This window comes from Salmo salar, chromosome 01 (genome assembly GCF_965601325.2).
Source record: "Salmo salar chromosome 01, fSalSal1, whole genome shotgun sequence".
In the NCBI taxonomy this organism is placed as follows: domain Eukaryota; kingdom Metazoa; phylum Chordata; class Actinopteri; order Salmoniformes; family Salmonidae; genus Salmo; species Salmo salar.
Window position 1 is genome coordinate 13,341,865 of NC_138291.1, and position 20,359 is coordinate 13,362,223.

The following is a 20,359-nucleotide window of genomic DNA, read 5'->3' on the forward strand; positions in this document are numbered from 1 at the left end:
AACAACCTTGTTCTCTGCACTATGTATGTAAAAAACACCCGGGCTGAATAATGCTTGATACAATGTAATAAAGATGCTCATGTAAATTGACAGGGTGATTGAATGAGTGAAATATATGTCTTGACAGCGGAAGAGATTATCATAATTTTACTTCACTTCCTGGTAGTTTAGTATCAAGTGAGCCAAGAGGCTTTTTTTTTGTCCACACATCCATTTTTACAGCTGCAGGCTGCAGCTGAAGGTCAAGTTCCTACTTCAAGGACACAGCAGCAAGACTCCAAAATGAGTCTTCCATCCATCTCAGTCCAGATGGGTAGAAACACCAAAAATAACAGACACACACCAAGACAACAGAGACACAAGATGTCACAGCACCCCAGTGAGGGATTTTCAGTACCTTGTTTTAGCAGCAAGACTCCCAAAGGACTTGCACCTCAGTACAAACACCAAACATAACAGAGACGCAAAGTGTTACAACACCAATTGGAGGGGGTGTTCTGTACCTTGTTGAGGTTTCCAAAGCCCATCCTCTGGATAGCTGCAGTCTTCCACTCGGGCAGGGGGGGAACAAACTGCACAGCGGGGGGCTGTTGTTTCATGACACCCAGGGGTAGGGTGCACAGCACCGCGTCACACTTGTATATGAACGTCTGGGTGGTGGAGCGCGTGTTGACTGCTATCACCTCACAGCCTGGAGATATTCACATGGTTAGTGTAGTTTAACACACATAAACAAAAAGAGACGCACAGATTGACAAACAAAGACAGCTACTCACACACATCCTGTAAACTCACCAGAGGCTGTGTATCGGACCTGTCGTACTGCAGTGTTCAGTTTGATGTCCAGGCCCTCGGCCAGAGCCACGGGGACACAGGAGTAGCCGTTCCTCACTGTCAGGTGGCTGCCTGTGAACTCAAAGTCATCGTCCTGGATAGGAGGGAGGGAGGGAGAGAAAAAAAAAAAAAATACATGGGTTATATATGGTTTACAGGGATTACAAAACATTGAAACGGACTCATAATGTCAGTTATGTGTGGTTCATGGCGACTATAGTCCGGTGGTTTGAATGGCCTAGATTCAACTGGACCTGGTGTCTAATAGCAGTTTATAGTAAGTGCATACTGACGTCATCATCTGATCTAGTGTGGATGTGCTTACTAGGAGAGAGAAGTGCCAGGATAAGACAGATTGGTTTTGTGGAAGGGCAAGAAGAAATCTTAAAGGTAGACTCAGCCAGATGACGTTGCAACGAGCAGCACCGTAGATAATGAGATGCGCGTGATTCAATCCTTTGCTCTCACACAGTCACACAGTATCTGCGCTTCACGCTGCTACAACCTGGTAGCTACTGGAGCAAAAGAGCTAACAAGTTTAGCCTCGAGCTTCAACGCTCTTAGCTGTTACCAAAATTCACCCGATATTGTGTTTACTTTTAGCATGCAACTCATCTCGCTAAGTCAACCTTTAATGAGTAAGCATGAGTGGGAGTGTACCTGGTCCCAGTGCTTGAGCGAGAGGGTAGAGAGGGGTGTGGCGTTGGCGAACTCCAGGTTAGCAAAGTGCCAGTCGAGGATCTGTCTGTCCCGGGACGACAGGTACACGTCACTGAGGAGAGATTATCAAAGGGTTAGAAAAAGAAAGGATTGATGCGAGCACATCTAGCTTGCTCCCAGACCCGTCTGTACTGTAGCCTGCTCCCAGACCCGTCTGTAGCCTGCTCCCAGATCCGTCTGTACTGTAGCCTGCTCCCAGACCCGTCTGTACTGTAGCCTGCTCCCAGACCCGTCTGTAGCCTGCTCCCAGACCCGTCTGTAGCCTGCTCCCAGACCCGTCTGTACTTTAGCCTACTCCAATGTCATTGTAAAGCCAAACATTGGCATGACAATTCCATAAAGAGCTGGCAAGAGAGCAGAAACAGCCTGGCAGCCAGGCTAGAGCACACCCACGCTTAAACCTCTACGGGATCGGTGTCCCTATACCGGGACGGTTGAGCTAACATGCGCTAATGTGATTAGCATGACATTGTAAGTAACAGCAAACCTTCCAGGACATAGACATGTCTTATATGGGCAGAAAGCTTACATTGTTGTTAATCTAACTGCACTGTCCAATTTACAGTAGCTATTACAGTTAAGAAATACCATGCTATTGTTTGAGGCGAGTGCATAACAACAAAAAACGTATCACAGCAACTGGTTTGATACATTCACCTCTGAAGGTAAATAATGTACTTGCATTCAGTAATCTTGCTCTGATTTGTCATCCTGAGGGTCCCAGAGATAAAATGTAGCATAGTTTTGTTTGATCAAATCTATTTTTATAGTCAAATGTAGGAACTGGGTTCTCCAGTTTGAACCCCTGCTGTCTCTGGCTCCACACCCATCTGGCCCGGCCATCTAGATGTGTGAAAATTAGCGTATAAGCTAATGATCCATCATGTATGACATTCCAGGGAAAGTGTAAACTTAAATGTTGTATTAGCATATCATTTTTGTATGATCTCTATAGTCATGTACTTGAAAATGTATCAATTGACCAATTCGGCACATTTGGGCAGACTTGATACAAAATATTGTCAGGTATTGCAATGTTTCACTGGATCAATCTGAAACTTTGCACACACTGCTAAATTGAGCCTAAACTGCAATATTATATTATGGCCTTCTGCGTTTCAAAAATGATGGAACCAAAAAAATAGAAAACGGGTCCGATCCTTAAGAGGTTTTAAGAATACGCTGGAGTTCAGGGGTTAAGAAATAGGACCACAACAGGCCTTTAGGCTGGAGTTCAGGGGTTAAAGGTTTACCTGGGTGGGTTGGCCTCTAGCTCCTGGAGCTTCTCCTCCAGTTTGACCTGCGACTCCACCAGCTCATCATACTCCTACAAGAGACAGGGGACAGCAAGGTATAAACACTGTGGGACATACAGAGGTGTGTGTGTGTATTGGACGCTAAGTGATATTAAGGGAAACAGGGGGGTGTATGTACTGTGCTGCACACACCCCCTAGAGGTTGTAAGTCAAGTAGGAAGTACAGCAGCTTAGTCAGTTAAATGGGCTGACTCACCCTATCCAAATTTCCCAGTTTCACCACTTACCCCTGCAGCCACCAGCCGGCTGACACGGCCTAACAAATATGTCCAACTAAAACGAAAACCCCACAACCTTCTGCCCAAGGCTTCCCTGACCATGACCTAGCCTGTACGTGTATCAAACACGCTCTCAGTGTGTGTGTGTGTGTGTGTGTGTGTGTGTGTGTGTGTGTGTGTGTGTGTGTGTGTGTGTGTGTGTGTGGACCATTTCCAACCAGACAGACCAGCTTGAGTCACGCCTAAGAAGTGACTTTTTCAGGAGGCAGTCGACCGAGGCAGTCGACAAGTTCAGACAGCAGCTGTGTTTAAACTTGCCTCCTGAAAGTACACGTCTGAGGTGAAGCTTTATTCGTGCATTTAATGACACACACCAGGAAAGGCATTAGACTAGTCAAACACATGCTGCTGAAATTGTCTGTTTTGCTTAGAGCTAATGCCATTGTCACGACTTATAGAATTTTTTTCGTCTCTATGGCGCAAATCCTAACATTCTATTTAAGTCGAATTCTCACTTAGTCATGTGTTGATGTCAATAGGAGGCTGAGTGAAAATTGGACTTAGGTGAAAGTTGGGTATCAAGTACACTTCTTTGTCCTTGGCTTAATGGCCCAAATCCAATCTCCCCATTTGTTACGTTAACATGATTTCTGTTAAAGCTCTTAGGCTGCGTTTAAACAGGCAGCCCAACTCAGATTATTTTTCCACTAATTGGTCTATTGGGCAAACGATCTGAATTAGGCTGCTGGTGTAAACGCAGCCATAGTGTGACAGGCAGTAGGCTATAGTCATTAGTCTCTATATTTCTCCTTGCAAATTAGTTTACTCAAATGAAGAAAATACTTGAATGGAGGAGATCCTTGCTACATAACAACCACTAAAATTACAATGGAAAGTCTTCATGAGTTGATGGAAAGTAATTCAAGAGTGACTGGTAGACACACTAGGCCTTTACCGTAGCTGCAGGCCATTCTGCTAGTCAAGCTGCTATTGGGATTTCCAGTCCACAGAAAACATACTCTGATAATCACATGAAAGTGGCTTAAAATTGGTGCGATTCAAAACACATACGTTGATAACCCATTTAATTGAATCAAATTGTGTCTGGAGCCTAGAAATAGATGATTGCTCCTGCTAACAACTCCAGCTGTTAGATTTATAGCTTATCCACGTGGCGTGTGAGTCTGGAGAAAGTACCACACCTCAGAGGAATGGAATTAGTTTGTTTTGGAAAAACAAATAAGTAAACAGGAAAGTAATGTGGCATTAACTGCTTGCAGCTTGAAGTCATTTGTATGGAACAAGTCAATTGAGGTGATGAGGATTTCAATCGCATTTTGTTCCTATCCACTTCAAAAACCACCATTATCAATCATCCCTTAATCTATTTTTATCCATACCTCCATCTATCCTTCCTCTGAACCTCTACTCTGCCTCTACTGTAGGGTGGTATGACTGAGAATGTGAGTGGTTGACTTGTGGTCTCACCTTGCAGAGTGCGGTCAGGTCGCGGTGCTTGCTCTTGACCAGGAACTCAGCGGTGATGTCTCTGGGGGGCTTGACCTCGCTGGCCTCCTTGTGCTGCTGATGCAGCTCTTTGACCCTCTCCTTGGTACCCACCATCTGAGGACATGAGGGAAAGCGAGAAAGGTAGATATACAAAAGAGGAGAAAACAGATTAAAAGGAGGGACAAAGTACATCTACAGGCATCTACAAGCAAGCTACTCGTTGTTATTTTGACCTGAGATAGTGGCTCTCATGGTCACCTTGTTCAACAGCTCCTTGAGATCCTCTTGGGTCTTGACTATCTTCTTCCAGTGCTCTATCTGCTCATCTTTCACATGTTTTTCCTGCAACCTATTGGACGATATCAGACAAAAGAACACCTCAGCCTATTGGACGATACCAGACAAACGAACACCTCAGCCTATTGGACGTTACCAGACAAACGAACACATCAGTGATTATAATGTGCCATTGAGAAAGAGAGATATTTTTTTTTAATGAAAAACTAAATACAAGCACTATCACAGAATTTGTACAAATTGCTCAGCCGTTAATATTTGGTGGACCGATTCAGCACCTAATCTGAAGAATCTGTCGCGACGGGATGGAATGCGTAGGATAGGGTTTGGGTTTTCAACGATTATTTGGGTATATCAGGATTGGGTGAAAGCGGTGATTAAACTTCAACTGCTTCGCACGAGTGGTGAAATTAGTGAAGGGAACTCCAAATTTCTAACACATATGGACCCAGAACTAAATCACGCAGCTCACCAAATTGCCCTAGATTTTACTTCTGGGTTAACTGAGATGACCTGGCCAAAGGGCTAAACACTTACTGAATGACCACCTCCAGGGCCTGTCCCAGAGACACAGGCTTGTTGTTAAGGAAGTTGAAGTCCAGCTGGTGGCTGAGGTAGGAGGTGGCCTCCAGCAGACGGTTAAACTCCTGCTCCACCATCTCATCCTTCTCCTTGGGCACCTGGGGGAGCAGTCAGTCATACAATGACATGTTAAGAATCAACCATAGGATTACAGCATTTGATACTAACAATTTGATGTCAATCATGAACATGAAGTCAGCAGGGAGGGCAATCCAATTTAGAAAGTGATCCTTATTTTCTCTACAAAAAGAAATTGACCTAAAGGAAGTATCGTTTACCATTAAGGTATCGGATCGGAAGGGAAAAAAATAGCTGACTACAAACATACTACAGCCAATTGAACCATAGACACACTCAAGAACAGACCCAGTTCTATTACGGTCTACTACACAGTTGATTCATTGGGAACTGACAGCAGATTTGACATTAATTATTAACAATAGGTGAACAATGTTTACATGTAGTAAAACAATCCCAAAACAATACATACACTTGTGCATCGTTCGCCCTTTAGCAGTCAGCCAGGAGATGAACCAGGAGGTGACCAAGGGAGGGATTGAGGCCAGGGGTCAAAGAAATAACAAATTAGATAAACAAAACACAAATTTAACATTGAACAGATTTACATACACTTGAAAATGCCAATTAGCGTCCCCTGCAGGAAAGGAAAACAGTTGCACGTGGTGTGGGAAGCAACCTTACGCGTGTCTACCACCTCTGTGAACTTTGTCATATTCATTAGGTACAAAACAGAAGAAAATGGACTGAAACAGGGAGGGACTACCTCAACTTGTCTAATAAGAAAGGCGTATTTCAATTTTCTGTAGCAAATTGTTTTGCCCTAATGAATACAACCCTGGCCTGAAAATAACTCCAAACATCCTACCGCTGCGTGACAGAGAGGGAGAAAATAATAGTTCAGAAAGGAGACTGCTGTTTATTTCCAGTCTAACAGTATTACAATGGGAGAGTCCGGTCTCAACCTGGAGAGGGCTGAGCTATCGGGCGATGCTAGGCTAAGCACTAACTGAATCCACCCTGCTAAGCGGCTAACTGAATCCACACTGCAGACAAAGTGAAGGGCCCTGCTAACACAGCACATAGTTGTGTCCTGAATAAAATCTAAACATCTTCAGCACAAGAGGTATATAACAAATGGAGCAAGTTAACATAGTGGAACGAGAACCAAATAGTGATGTACCCAAATAGTGATGTATAAAATAGCAGTAGGTTCCAATGGTAATAGGTTCCAATGGTAATAGGTTCCAATGGTAATAGGTTCCAATGGTAATAGGTTCCAATGGTAGAAAGTTGCATCTGGAGTAAGCAGACATTTCAACTGCTGAAATCGAGCAGGCTTGCACGAGACACCAACACGGCAATGTAGGCCTAATATGACAATTCATTTTGGTATAATGTTCTATCAACATACAGGCATTCCACTTAACTGCAGTTCATTGGCATCAATGGGGGGCGTGGCCTAAACCTCATAATGCAAAGTAAGTTAACCAAATAGTTAGCGATGCAGCACTCACAGCTTGACCGTTCGCTTCGTACAGAGGGCACTTCTGTTTAATCTTGGCCAGCTCCATGTTGACCTGCTTACTGACCACTGCCATGGGATTCCCTCCTAGAACACACCAGATAGAACATCAAGACATAGGCCTACACAACCATAGAACCATCACATAGCCTCTATTTCAACTACAAGGCAGTTCACTTGATGATGACTATTGTGTACATATACTGCTCAAAAAAATAAAGGGAACACTTAAACAACACATCCTAGATCTGAATGAAATAAATAATCTTATTAAATACTTTTTTCTTTACATAGTTGAATGTGCTGACAACAAAATCACACAAAACTAATCAATGGAAATCCAATTTATCAACCCATGGAGGTCTGGATTTGGAGTCACACTCAAAATTAAAGTGGAAAACCACACTACAGGCTGATCCAACTTTGATGTAATGTCCTTAAAACAAGTCAAAATGAGGCTCAGTAGTGTGTGTGGCCTCCACGTGCCTGTATGACCTCCCTACAACGCCTGGGCATGCTCCTGATGAGGTGGCGGATGGTCTCCTGAGGGATCTCCTCCCAGACCTGGACTAAAGCATCCGCCAACTCCTGGACAGTCTGTGGTGCAGCGTGGCGTTGGTGGATGGAGCGAGACATGATGTCCCAGATGTGCTCAATTGGATTCAGGTCTGGGGAATGGGCGGGCCAGTCCATAGCATCAATGCCTTCCTCTTGCCGGAACTGCTAATACACGCCAGCCACATGAGGTCTAGCATTGTCTTGCATTAGGAGGAACCCAGGGCCAACCGCACCAGCATATGGTCTCACAAGGGGTCTGAGGATCTCATCTCGGTACCTAATGGCAGTCAGGCTACCTCTGGCGAGCACATGGAGGGCTGTGCGGCCCCCCAAAGAAATGCCACCCCATACCATGACTGACCTTACCGCCAAACCGGTCATGCTTGAGGATGTTGCAGGCAGCAGAACGTTCTCCACGGCGTCTCCAAACTCTGTCATGTCTGTGACGTGCTCAGTGTGAACCTGCTTTCATCTGTGAAGAGCACAGGGCGCCAGTGGCGAATTTGCCAATCTTGGTGTTCTCTGGCAAATGCCAAACGTCCTGCACGGTGTTGGGCTGTAAGCACAACCCCCACCTGTGCACGTCGGGCCCTCATACCACCCTCATGGAGTCTGTTTCTGACCGTTTGAGCAGACACATGCACATTTGTGGCCTGCTGGAGGTCATTTTGCAGGGCTCTGGCAGTGCTTCTCCTGCTCCTCCTTGCACAAAGGAGGAGGTAGCAGTCCTGCTGCTGGGTTGTTGCCCTCCTACGGCCTCCTCCACGTCTCCTGATGTACTGGCCTGTACTGGTCTGTCAGCGTAGCGCCTCCATGCTCTGGACACTACGCTGACAGACACAGCAAACCTTCTTGCCACAGCTCGCATTGATGTGCCATCCTGGATGAGTTGCACTACCTGAGCCACTTGTGTGGGTTGTAGACTCCGTCTCATGCTACCACTAGAGTGAAAGCACCGCCAGCATTCAAAAGTGACCAAAACATCAGCCAGGAAGCATAGGAACTGAGAAGTGGTCTGTGGTCCCCACCTGCAGAACCACTCCTTTATTGGGGGTGTCTTGCTAATTGCCTATAATTTCCACCTGTTGTCTATTCCATTTGCACAACAGCATGTGAAATGTATTGTCAATCAGTGTTGCTTCCTAAGTGGACAGTTTGATTTCACAGAAGTGTGATTGACTTGGAGTTACATTGTGTTGTTTAAGTGTTCCCTTTATTTTTTGAGCAGTGTATTATGAACACGCAACAAGCTGAATATGAACAAACTTGTTATCTATTAAAACACATCTTAGGAATCTCATTGTCCTGATATTCAATAGTCGTTTTGTATCATTTTTAAGAAACTATGGAGAAAAGTGGTGAACAAGTACTGTTTTGCCTGTCCAGTCCTATTTATTCAGACTACATTTGATTAGACGACATTGAAATGGTCAACACCACCCTCTGCTGGTGAGAAGCTGTCCTAACAGGAACACTGACCAATTCAAAGTAGAGGTATCATGAAGTCAATAGATAATTCAAAGTAAATTGTTCCTTGATAATAGGTGAGAGGAATTCGAGGCGAATTGGAAATGACTGTTTAAAGTGAGTTTCAATCATTTACATCCTCACCTGTACATGTATGTAATTGTTTGTGTCTATAAATGTTTGCACGTCTCTGGTTCATTCTTACTAGGGTTGCAAATCTCCGTTAAATTTCCCAGAATTTCACAGGTTTTCTAAAAATCACAGTTGGAGGATTCCCAGATTTCCTGCTTATTCCCCACTGATTCTGGGGATCTTCCTATATGGATTTCTGGAAAACATGGTATTTTTGGGAGAGTTAGCAGAATTTTGCAACTGTAATCCTTACCCAGTCCTGTCACCACCATGGCCCCCAGATCAGCCACGTAGTTGCCCTTCCGGAAGGTGGCCACTCTCCCCCCAACGCGGTCCTGAGGAGACAATAACCATATTACACAACTACCATAGTGAAGAGGAACCTTAACCATTTGCTGTTACACCAGGTCAAAACAGGACACAAGGCTGAAAATAATATATTACTGGTCAGTTCAGTGTATTAGCTAATGGGTAGATGTAGGTCGTGTTCAATTAGCACAATACAGAAGAAATCCATCAGAGGCGGAGTGATGCAAACTTTCTGAGCTTGTCCAATAAGAATGATGTTTTTCTACGGTTAGCCCCAATGAACATGACCCTCTTTATTGTGCTCGTGTTGACATGCAATGTGCTGTTGACCCACCCTGGCCTCCAGTACTGTCACGTCCATGCCGAAGCTCTGCAGCTGCCGTGCGGCCGCCAGCCCAGACACCCCCCCTCCGATGATGATTACCTTCCCCGTCTTCTTCGCTGCAGGGACACAGGAGAACCAGAGTAGTTGACAATCACATCATATTGATGTGGGATGAAATCGATAGTTGCATATCGCAATATTATTTTTGACCGATATTATATTGATACTTTAGCTCCAAGTATCAATATTACTTTTTTTGCTAGGTAGCGTTAGCTAGCGCTAGCCGTCTGTACCTGCGCCAAAACGCTGGTATTTTTCATCCCATCCCTTGTTCTCCATGTTCTTTTTAAATAGTGAGTCAACATGTTTTCAGCATTTTTATTTCCCTGACTGATCAAAACTCATTATCATACCATCTTGTCTCCCTGCAACAGACATATATATATATAGTGAGCAATACGTTTTGAAAATTAAACCGCAATAAAATGAGTACTGTAATTTCCGGACTATTAAGCGCACCTGAATATAAGCCGCACCCACTGAATTTAAAAAAATTATATTATTTTGAACATAAATAAGCCGCACATGTCTAAGCCGCAGGTGCCTACCGGTACATTGAAACAAATGAACTTTACACAGGCTTTAACGAAACACGGCTTGTAACAAAAATAAATAGGTTTTAACGAAACACGGCTTGTAACAAAAAATAAAAAATTTGCAGTAAGCTTTACCGGTAGTTGTCTTTTTGCACCGAGTCAATTCCTCACGCTGCTGTTTCCAACGTCTTATCATCGACTCATTAAGACCAAGCTCCCGTGCAGCAGCTCTATTTCCTTTTCCAACAGCCAGATCAATCGCCTTCAACTTGAAAGCTGCATCATATGCATTTCTCCGTGTCTTTGCCATGATGAGGGTGACAAAATGACTACCGTAATCAGAATGATGGGAAGTTTGAGAGCGCTCGATTTAATCTAAACAGTAAACAAAAAAGTTGTTTGACATTAACCCGTTCGGTAATTTCATTGGTCTAATGAAAGCTTCATGCCGCCAAAAAACTGAGCACGTCACAGAATGTGTTTTTTTGGAGAAAAAAAAATTTGAAAGCGGGAAAAATCCATATATTATATTGTTTAAGCCGCGAGGTTCAAAGCCTGGGAAAAAAGTTGCGGCTTATAGTCCGGAATTTACGGTACTGAATCGCAATACATATAGAATGTTGAGAATTGCAATACATATTGTATCTGCATCTATGTATCGTGATAAAATCGTATCGTTAGGGCCCTGTCAATTTCCAGCCCTATCACATAAAAGTTATTTTGACACACACATTGCTAAAAAAAATACTTAATTTCATATCTGAGGGTATGCTTCAGGAAAATACCTATATATGCAGTGTTTTCCACTAGTGTTAGCTATACAGCCGATTAGACTAATCTTCAGCAAGGTACCTTTTCCACTTAAATTAACTAGGCTACTTTTCAATTAGCAAGTCAGAAAAGTCTGCCGAGCCCTCTCCCGCTAGAATGAACGATATGCATCTTCTGTGGTTGTAGTCAAATTTCTTTACACGGAGGGAGAGAGCATGAATTTGTACGTCCCATATAACGTGAGTGAATTTGCATGTCCCATTTAATGTAGTAACGATTATTCAAAAATCCACTTAGCCTATTGTTTTCTGGCACATTAATTACATTTATTTCACGTGAAGGGTCCGACATTAACGATGTCCCGCTGGTCAGGGCCCGTAAAAACATGTATCGGACCAGTGGATCTCATCAGTCACTGGCCCGATAGGACCACTACATGTTCGGCGCATTTTTGCATTCCGGTTCAACATTTACCTGCTCAATCGCAGTCTATCATTGAAAACAAGTGAAGACTACACCAGTAAATGTCATGCTATTTGTATTTGAGCATATGATTGGCCGTTCATTCAAGCATCACCACGCTCACGCGGGAGCATTACATGAGTCGATGCCTTCACACACAGCACACGCCAGCAGTGCAGAACAAAAAGATGCTCATTCAATTTTATACCTATTATTGAAAAAAAACAACAAGAGGTTGAACCATTGGTCGCAGAGGGATTTATCCTTGAAAGGTTGAGTATTGCTTTCTAAAGCTGAAGGTATCTCCAGACTTACTTATGCAGCCCAGTCCCTACATCTTGATAACAGAATAGGTAAAGCTGGTCAACCCAGATGCTTTTCAACTTTATCTGGAAAAAAATCGTACATATTATATTAGGAAATCTGTCGTTATGAACACATAGGAATATGGTGATCTCAATGTTTTAGATTTTCCTACTTTTAATAATACTTAAGATAAATTTTGGCTAAACATTCCTTAAAAAAATCCAACTTCAATTTGGAATTTCTTCATATCTTCTCCCGTTTGGTGGCTTCAATTATGTTACTTTGTAACTATAACATTGATAAGATTCCTACAAAATTATCTGCTTTTCATAGACAAGTATTCTTACCTTGGTCGTTAATATATACAACAATTTTTCCACGCATAGGTATTTCATTTGGAACAATAAGGATATTTTGTATAGAAAGTCTTTATTTTTTAAGAACTGGTTCAATAATCATATCCTGTTGGTAAGTCAACTTTTTAATGCAGAAGGACTGTTACTCAATTATGAGGAATTTTTATCTCGTTACAATATCCCTTTCACACCTAGAGAGTTTGCCATAGTCTGATGCTATTCCATCTGGAACTCTCATGTTATTTAGAGGTGTAGCCAGACCTCACCTTCTTGACCTACCCTCGCTTAATCCAGTTGACTCTCCAATAGGAAAAATGTGTTTCTCCTTGCTCCCTCAGAACAACAGACCTATACGTGCCTTATTTCAAAGGCATATTTTATCCATTCCTTACATCACAACTTACTGGAATACATTTGTCAATAATATCTGTTGGGAAAAAGTCTGGTTATTACCACACAAATACCTGCTTGTTAACAAGGTCAAAGAGGCCTCTTTCAGAATGATCCATAATATTACCCATCCAGGAACAGTTTTGCATTTATTTTGGAATTGTCTACATGTAAAAAAAATTATGGAAAGACATTCATAGTTTTATAATTGTTAATATTCTTGATGACTTTTGTTTGTTATGGGAGAATGTGCTGCTCGGTTTCCTTTACTATAATAAGGATAAAGAAAAACAATTTTACCTCAAATCTAATTGCAATAATGGAAAATTGTCTGTGTTGTTGTCTGTGTCACACTGCTTTGCTTTATCTTGGCCAGGTCGCAGCTGTAAATGAGAACTTGTTCTCAACTAGCCTACCTTGTTAAATAAAAGTGAAATAAAAATGTTAAAAAATATTCATAAAAGTAAATTCACAATAACAAAAAAACGATTTAGTGTTTTCTATAAGGAATTTGAGCAGTACATTAAGACCATTCTGCAATCTTCTAATAAGAAAGCTGTTAAAACAAGCAATGTGTGTTTCTTTGTATAATCTGTAATTTGTTGTGCCGTAGCATATGTTGGTTTTTCTGTAATAAAAATATATATATACACAAAAAAGAAGTAAAAAACAAACAAAACAAAAAAAACTGTCAATATCTCTTTTGGAACGTCTGTCTTAAAGGGGCAGCATCCTATTTTCAATTCATCTCAAAATGACATTTCACAAACAAAAACAAGGTAATTAATACAATGCTATTCTAATGAATAGACTAATGACTTGCGTTGCTAAATTATTACACAGCTTTTAAATACATTTCATAATAAACAAATGTAGCCTATTAATAGCTGAATATAGAGAGAAAGCATGCCAACCTATAGGCCCTGCATGATTCCAATGCATTTAAGAACTACACTATGTCCGGGCCTGTAGAAATTCTGTTTGGGCCAACAGATTTTTGGCCAACTGGACCGACCAGGCCAATGAGGAAAAACAGTTAACATTGGACTCTGGCATGTTTCATATGTAGCCATGAAGTGGTGGCGTAAAGGCTATATACTGTGCTTCGATTGACAAACAGCAAGCATGACTCGTTTATAAAAAAAGTTTTGAACTGACTGAATGAAGTCGATCTCATATATCCTTCCCATTCATAGATCTTACAACGTAGTTATATATCCACGGTATTGCATTGGGACAACTAAAGATCTTGTTTGTATTTTCGATATAAAGTCCATCAGGACTTGCCAGACAGTGACGTTAAAGTGAGGGACTAGTCAGTAGCCTACTGAATTGAATCAGTAAGAGAGATGTTCATTTGGCTCCCTCATTTGCATACCTGTAGGCTTTTTGGCGATTATCTTCAGATAAATTATGAAAACATTAGATGCAGATGGTGAATCCTCCTTACTGCAGAAACAATAGGTAGGCTAGTGGAGAAAGAGCCTCACTCTGGTCCAAAATATTATAAAAGAAAACAGATTGAATTGTTTTAAAACCTAATGATACATACATGGTATTTTCAGATATTGATGCAGGGTCTACTGATTTAATCAAAGTGCTGACAATGGAGTAATCAACTGCAGCAAAGCCAATGTTAAACACCTGCTTCATTCTTTAATCATCCCTGTATTGCAGGTAGCTGAGAAAATGCCTTTTTAAAAGGAAGTGTGAAGCCTGTGGAAGTCAGCAGACTCTTACAAGATTATATAAAGGCCCAGTGCAGTCAAAATTAAGTTTTTCCCATGTTTTATATCATATTGTACAACAACTGATGAAACTAACACTGTAAAAGTATGAACATTTGATAGTTGCTGATTGAAAATACAATCTAGCGTTAGGATGTACCAGAGGACACCAAAATAAAGCTTGTTCAGCAAAAATGTCTTAACCCGGGGAGCCTGACTGGCTACTTTCTCTTTTGTCTGGCTACTCCATGTGCTTGTGGAAAACATTGTATATGCATGCCTAAATACCTATAAGTACTACTGGTGTGTTTAATATGCACACATCTAAATAAGTGTAGGCATTGTACATAAAGTTTATGTATCACGCAGATAGTGGAACGCTAATATACTCACTTGGTAAAGGCTTGACTCTCTTGTAGATGCCAAAGTTGATGAGGCCGTGTCTCTCCAGGTAACTGTGTATCCTGTGCACCAGCACTGTATCACTGTTGTATGGAGCTTCAAGTTGCTGTGCTGTGGCTTCAAAGGTCAGCTGGATTTTCGGGTTATCGAGCCAAAGTTGGAGCTAGAATGGAGAATTCGCCACTACTTCAGACCAAAGCCCAAAATGTACAATATTCTCCAGAATGAAGCAAGTCGTGTTAATGAAGCAAGTCGTGTTAATGCAGTAAGTGTGTGCGCGTGTGCATATGGGGCAGCAGGTAGCCTAGTGCATTGGACTAGTAACCAAAAGGTTGCAAGATCAAATCCCTGAGCTGACAAGGTGAAAATCTGTCGTTCTGCCACTGAACAAGGCAGTTAACCCACTGTTCCTAGGCCGTTGTCGAAAATAAGAATTTGTTCTTAACCTGTTGGGGCTAGGGGGCAGTATTTTCACGGCCGGATAAAAAAACGTACCCGATTTAAACTGGTTACTACTCTTGCCCAGAAACGAGAATATGCATATAATTAGTAGATTTGTATAGAAAACACTCTAACGTTTCTAAAACTGTTTGAATGGTGTCTGTGAGTATAAGAGAACTCATATGGCAGGCCAAAACCTGAGAAGATTCCATACAGGAAGTGCCCTGTCTGACAATTTGTTGTCCTTCTGTTGCATCTCTATCGACATTACAGCATCTGTGCTGTTACGTGACACTTTCTAAGGCTTCCATTGGCTCTCTAAAGTGTTCAGAAAGCGGAATGACGTGTCTCCTGTCTCTGGGCAAAGTACAGCAGCAGAGTTTGTTAGTGGCCTGCCTGGGGACAGTGAGACTGAGATGCGCGGTCACGAGACTTCTACATTTTTTTTCTTTCAGCCTTTGAATGAATACAACGTTGTCCGGGTGGAATATTATCGCTATTTTACGAGAAAAATAGCATAAAAATTGATTTTAAACAGCGTTTGACATGCTTCTAAGTACGGTAATGGAATATTTTGACATTTTTTGTCACGAAATGCACTCGCGCGTTACCCTTCGGATAGTGACCTGAACGCACGAACAAAACGGAGGTATTTGGATATAACTATGGATTATTTGGAACCAAAACAACATTTGTTGTTGAAGTAGAAGTCCTGGGAGTGCATTCTGACGAAGAACAGCAAAGGTAATCCAATTTTTCTAATAGTAATTCTGAGTTTAGGTTGCCCCAAACTTGGTGGGTGTCAAATTAGCTAGCCTGTGATGGCCGAGCTGTAAAGCCTTTTTGAAATCGGACAATGTGGTTAGATTAACGAGAGTCTTGTCTTTAAAATGGTGTAAAATAGTCATATGTTTGAGAAATTGAAGTTCTAGCATTTTTGAGATATTTGTATTTCACGCCACGCGATTCCACTGACTGTTGAATAGAGTGGGACGCTAACGTCCCACTGGCCCAGAGAGGTTAACATGTTATGGCTAGGGGGCAGTATTTTCACGGCTGGATAAAAAACGTACCCGATTTAATCTGGTTACTACTCCTGGCCAGTAACTAGAATATGCATATAATTATTGGCTTTGGATAGAAAACACTCCAAAGTTTCTAAAACTGTTTGAATGGTGTCTGTGAGTATAACAGAACTCAAATGGCAGGTCAAAACCTGAGAGATTCCTTTACAGGAAGTGGCCTGTCTGACCATTTCTTGAACTTCTTTATCTATTACAAAGGATCTCTGCTCTAACGTGACACTTCCTACGTCTTCCATAGGCTCTCAGAGCCCGGGAAAAACCTGAACGTCGTCATTCCAGCCCCCGTCTTTGTGATTTTTCCTCTGTTTGCCGAAAAGGAGATTCCCGGTCGGAATATTATCGCTTTTTTACGAGATAAATTGCATAAAAATTGATTTTAAACAGCGGTTGACATGCTTCGAAGTACGGTAATGGAATATTTAGAATTTTTTTGTCACGAATTGCGCCATGCGCACAACCCTGATTTACCATTTCGAATAGTTTCTGGAACGCACGAACAAAACGCCGCTATTCGGATATAACGATGGATTATTTGGGACCAAACCAACATTTGTTATTGAAGTAGCAGTCCTGGGAGTGCATTCTGACGAAGACAACAAAGGTAATAACATTTTTGTTATAGTAAATCTGATTTTGGTGAAGGCTAAACTTGCCGGGTGTCTAAATAGCTAGCCCGTGATGGCTGGGCTATGTACTCAGAATATTGCAAAATGTGCTTTCGCCGAAAAGCTATTTTAAAATCGGACATATCGAGTGCATAGAGGAGTTCTGTATCTATAATTCTTAAACTAATTGTTATGCTTTTTGTGAACGTTTATCGTGAGTAATTTAGTAAATTGTTAGTAAATTCCCCGGAAGTTTGCGGGGGGTATGCTAGTTCTGAACGTCACATGCTAATGTAAAAAGCTGTTTTTTGATATAAATATGAACTTGATTGAACAAAACATGCATGTATTGTATAACATAATGTCCTAGGTGTGTCATCTGATGAAGATCATCAAAGGTTAGTGCTGCATTTAGCTGTCTTCTGGGTTTTTGTGACATTATATGCTAGCTTGAAAAATGGGTGTCTGATTATTTCTGGCTGGGTACTCTGCTGACATAATCTAATGTTTTGCTTTCGCTGTAAAGCCTTTTTGAAATCGGACAGTGTGGTTAGATAAAGGAGAGTCTTGTCTTTAAAATGCTGTGAAATAGTCATATGTTTGAAAAATTGAAGTTTTTGTATTTTTGAGGAATTTGTAATTCGCGCCACGCCTATCATTGGATATTGGAGCAGGTGTTCCGCTAGCGGAACATCTAGATGTAAGAGGTTAACTGACTTGCCTAGTTAAATAAAGGTAAAATAAAAATAAATAAAATTATCACCGTGCGGTTGCGGATGTACAGAAACACCTTCTGCGTCTGCTGGGGCCCGCTGATGATGTCCGGGAAGCAGGCGGCCTCCTGGGAGGTCATGCGGTCGTGTGGGAGGCGGCTCTGGAACGCAGCTCCCTCCACGCCTGAAAAACCACAAACACACACGCACCACCCTCACCACCTGCCCTTACACATACACACACACCTTTCGCTGCCCAATGTGACATTCACGCTCGCAGACACACACTTTCGCACAGTCCGACTCACACTCACCAGAAGGCTCCTCAGGCTCGCTGTCTGGCTCCTCCTCCACGGGCGGCGCCGGCGGTGGGATCACCTGCTTTCTCTCTTTTTCTGCCTTGGCGTTGCGCTCCTCCTCCGAGTAGTATTCGTCCTCAGACAGATTGGCCAGGCTTTCGTCCATCTCGCGGTACTCCACCTGCAACAATGGGCACAATAAACGCTCCATTAAAACCATGTTCCGGCTCACCTGAGATGAGGTCAAAGGTCAAGCTCCCTGTGTTCCTCTGGTGTTGTTCACCACTAATTAGATGGCCATACAAAGATCACTATATTCTCAATAGTCATTCATTGTGCTCCTGGTCTAGGCACGTGCTTGTAGTGACTTATTCTATTTCTCTCTAAGATAGGGGGGACAGGAGTAATAGGTTTTTTACTTTTGATCGCTTGCGACGGCTTGTCCTGCGGCCCTCGGCCGTGTCCGGGTCCACGCCCCCGAGGCCGGGAGGGTGGGGCAGCGGGGGTCCCCCAGGCTCCCCGCTTGGGGAGGCCCGCTCTTTCTTCTTGATCTCCATGGGGCCTGGTGCTGAAGCAGGGGCCCCTGCCTGGGCAGTAGCCTGGGCTTCAGGGGCCCTTTCAGCTCCCCCTGCCGCCGAGGAGGAGGAAGATGCGGAGGAAGAGGTACCTGCATCTGACTTCTTACTCGACAGCATAATGGAGGAAGACAGAGGTCTCTCCTGGAAAGTGGAACCACAAAAATAGGCATGAGACAAATCCATTCGGTGCTCTAGAGTTTCAGTTTCAGTATTTTTTTCACAACGTTGATCCATTGTGGTGTGACCAAAAACAATAAACGGCTATGAAGTTGCATATTAGCAACATTTCTGCATTTCACAAATGAAAATGACTATGAATTGCTGATCATGAATTTTTTTATTAGATAATTTTGTAGTTCAGATACATTTTGTAGTTTACCAGCTCAACTAACATTTCCCAGTCTAACTGAATGTTTCATTTTTATTCCAGGTCTCATAACTTTGTCTGATTAAATGCATTCACATTCTCACTTTCTACATGGATAATATCCATATCATGATTAAAAATATGGAAAAGTGTTCTGAACAACTCCATAACAGCTAGCTAAATACATGTATATAATTTGTATTGTTAGGGCTTTAAATACACCTGCTAGTCACGGGAATTGAAGCGTGCTTAAGAACTGCACTACTAGCTAGATGCGTTGACAGATGTGCATGATGACAAATGTAAGAGGACGCCACAATAACCTTGTCTTGTTTTACCCATTTCTCCGGGCACCTGGTAATATCCATTCAAACACTAAGAAATAAAGACAGAATCAGAAATATGGTCATGAACAACAGCAACTGAGAAATAGTTAGCTAAATCCACCTAGCCAGGCAGCCAGCCAATCAGTCCTGGGCTCGGTTCCCCAAAAGCATCTTAAGGCTAAATTCATTGTTAGAAGGTTCTAACTAACGATGAACTAACTTAGCCTTAATAAGTTAAGATCTCCAGTTGTATTAGCTAGCTAGGAGTTAGCAATTTAGCTAGCTAGCCATGTATCTAGCTAGCTATTTTTAGGTAGCTACCTACTTCAGGTATTGTAATTGTATTTTAAACATGCAGAGAAAAACAACCGTTGGTACTAGTAATTAGGCCAGCTAGCTATCTAACATGACTTGGTTCGTACCAATCGACCTTTTCGATGGTTTCGTAACTAAAAAAAACATGTCGACGTACAGCAGCGGCCAGTCAGTCGAGCTAGCAAGCCATCTGTATGGCTAACGTTAGCTAGCAAGCCATCTTATAAAACCCAGTCTGACATTATTACTACCTAGCTAGCTTATCTGACTTAACAGGGTACATTTTCCGCGTGTTGTATGTTGTACTACCCTCATCGGATTCACAAACGAATCAATGTATGTAGCTAACTAACTAGTTAGCTAACGTTAGCAGGCTAACAATGAGTCTCAGCAGATGAACTGGGTCTGTATGAGCTAGTTAGCAACTAGCTAACGTTACCCGTGTCCGTGAAAACATTGCACTCCAATTACATGTTAGTAACTTAGCTACGCTATAAAATAATATCGCATTTCACTATTCATGCAATACTGGGCCGTGAGATGAAAAGTAAAACATAACTAGTTATATGCATAATATGATAATTTTACCTCTAGATCTTCGCAATTTGTCAACACAAAGACAACTCGTCCTCTCGTTGAATATGACCCGCCCCTCACTATCATCATATTGGTTAAGGAGGAGAACCTATAAAAGCTCGTGCACGCAATGATTGGTTTTGGACATTGTCAATTACCAAGAAAGAGGCGAATTTTTTTTCAATAACGCTGCCAACAAACATTAATTGCATATTCTGTAGGCTACTAGTGTAT

At 42.1% G+C, this 20,359-nt stretch overlaps 1 protein-coding gene across 3 annotated transcripts in view; it reads right to left on the reverse strand.

The window, feature by feature from the left end:
• Window positions 1-20,225, reverse strand: part of LOC106562352 (lysine-specific histone demethylase 1A) — a 29,297-nt gene extending 9,072 nt beyond the window's left edge. Inside the window, exons 1-17 of one of the 3 annotated variants that reach the window (XM_082966267.1) lie at window positions 20,138-20,225; window positions 19,232-19,283; window positions 18,383-18,682; window positions 17,973-18,144; window positions 17,715-17,848; window positions 14,812-14,983; window positions 9,820-9,926; window positions 9,430-9,511; window positions 7,012-7,106; window positions 5,967-5,984; window positions 5,432-5,574; window positions 4,856-4,946; window positions 4,577-4,711; window positions 2,808-2,881; window positions 1,495-1,606; window positions 796-928; window positions 504-691 (exon numbers count right to left, since the gene is read on the reverse strand). In XM_082966267.1, the coding sequence (XP_082822393.1) occupies window positions 504-691; window positions 796-928; window positions 1,495-1,606; window positions 2,808-2,881; window positions 4,577-4,711; window positions 4,856-4,946; window positions 5,432-5,574; window positions 5,967-5,984; window positions 7,012-7,106; window positions 9,430-9,511; window positions 9,820-9,926; window positions 14,812-14,983; window positions 17,715-17,848; window positions 17,973-18,144; window positions 18,383-18,682; window positions 19,232-19,276 (2,001 nt within the window). In that variant the 5' untranslated portion in view covers window positions 19,277-19,283; window positions 20,138-20,225. The remainder of the gene's footprint in view (window positions 1-503; window positions 692-795; window positions 929-1,494; window positions 1,607-2,807; window positions 2,882-4,576; window positions 4,712-4,855; window positions 4,947-5,431; window positions 5,575-5,966; window positions 5,985-7,011; window positions 7,107-9,429; window positions 9,512-9,819; window positions 9,927-14,811; window positions 14,984-17,714; window positions 17,849-17,972; window positions 18,145-18,382; window positions 18,683-19,231; window positions 19,284-20,137) is intronic. The other 2 variants (XM_014127435.3, XM_014127290.3) reach the window with 2 other exon arrangements.
• Window positions 20,226-20,359: the final 134 nt, after the last annotated feature.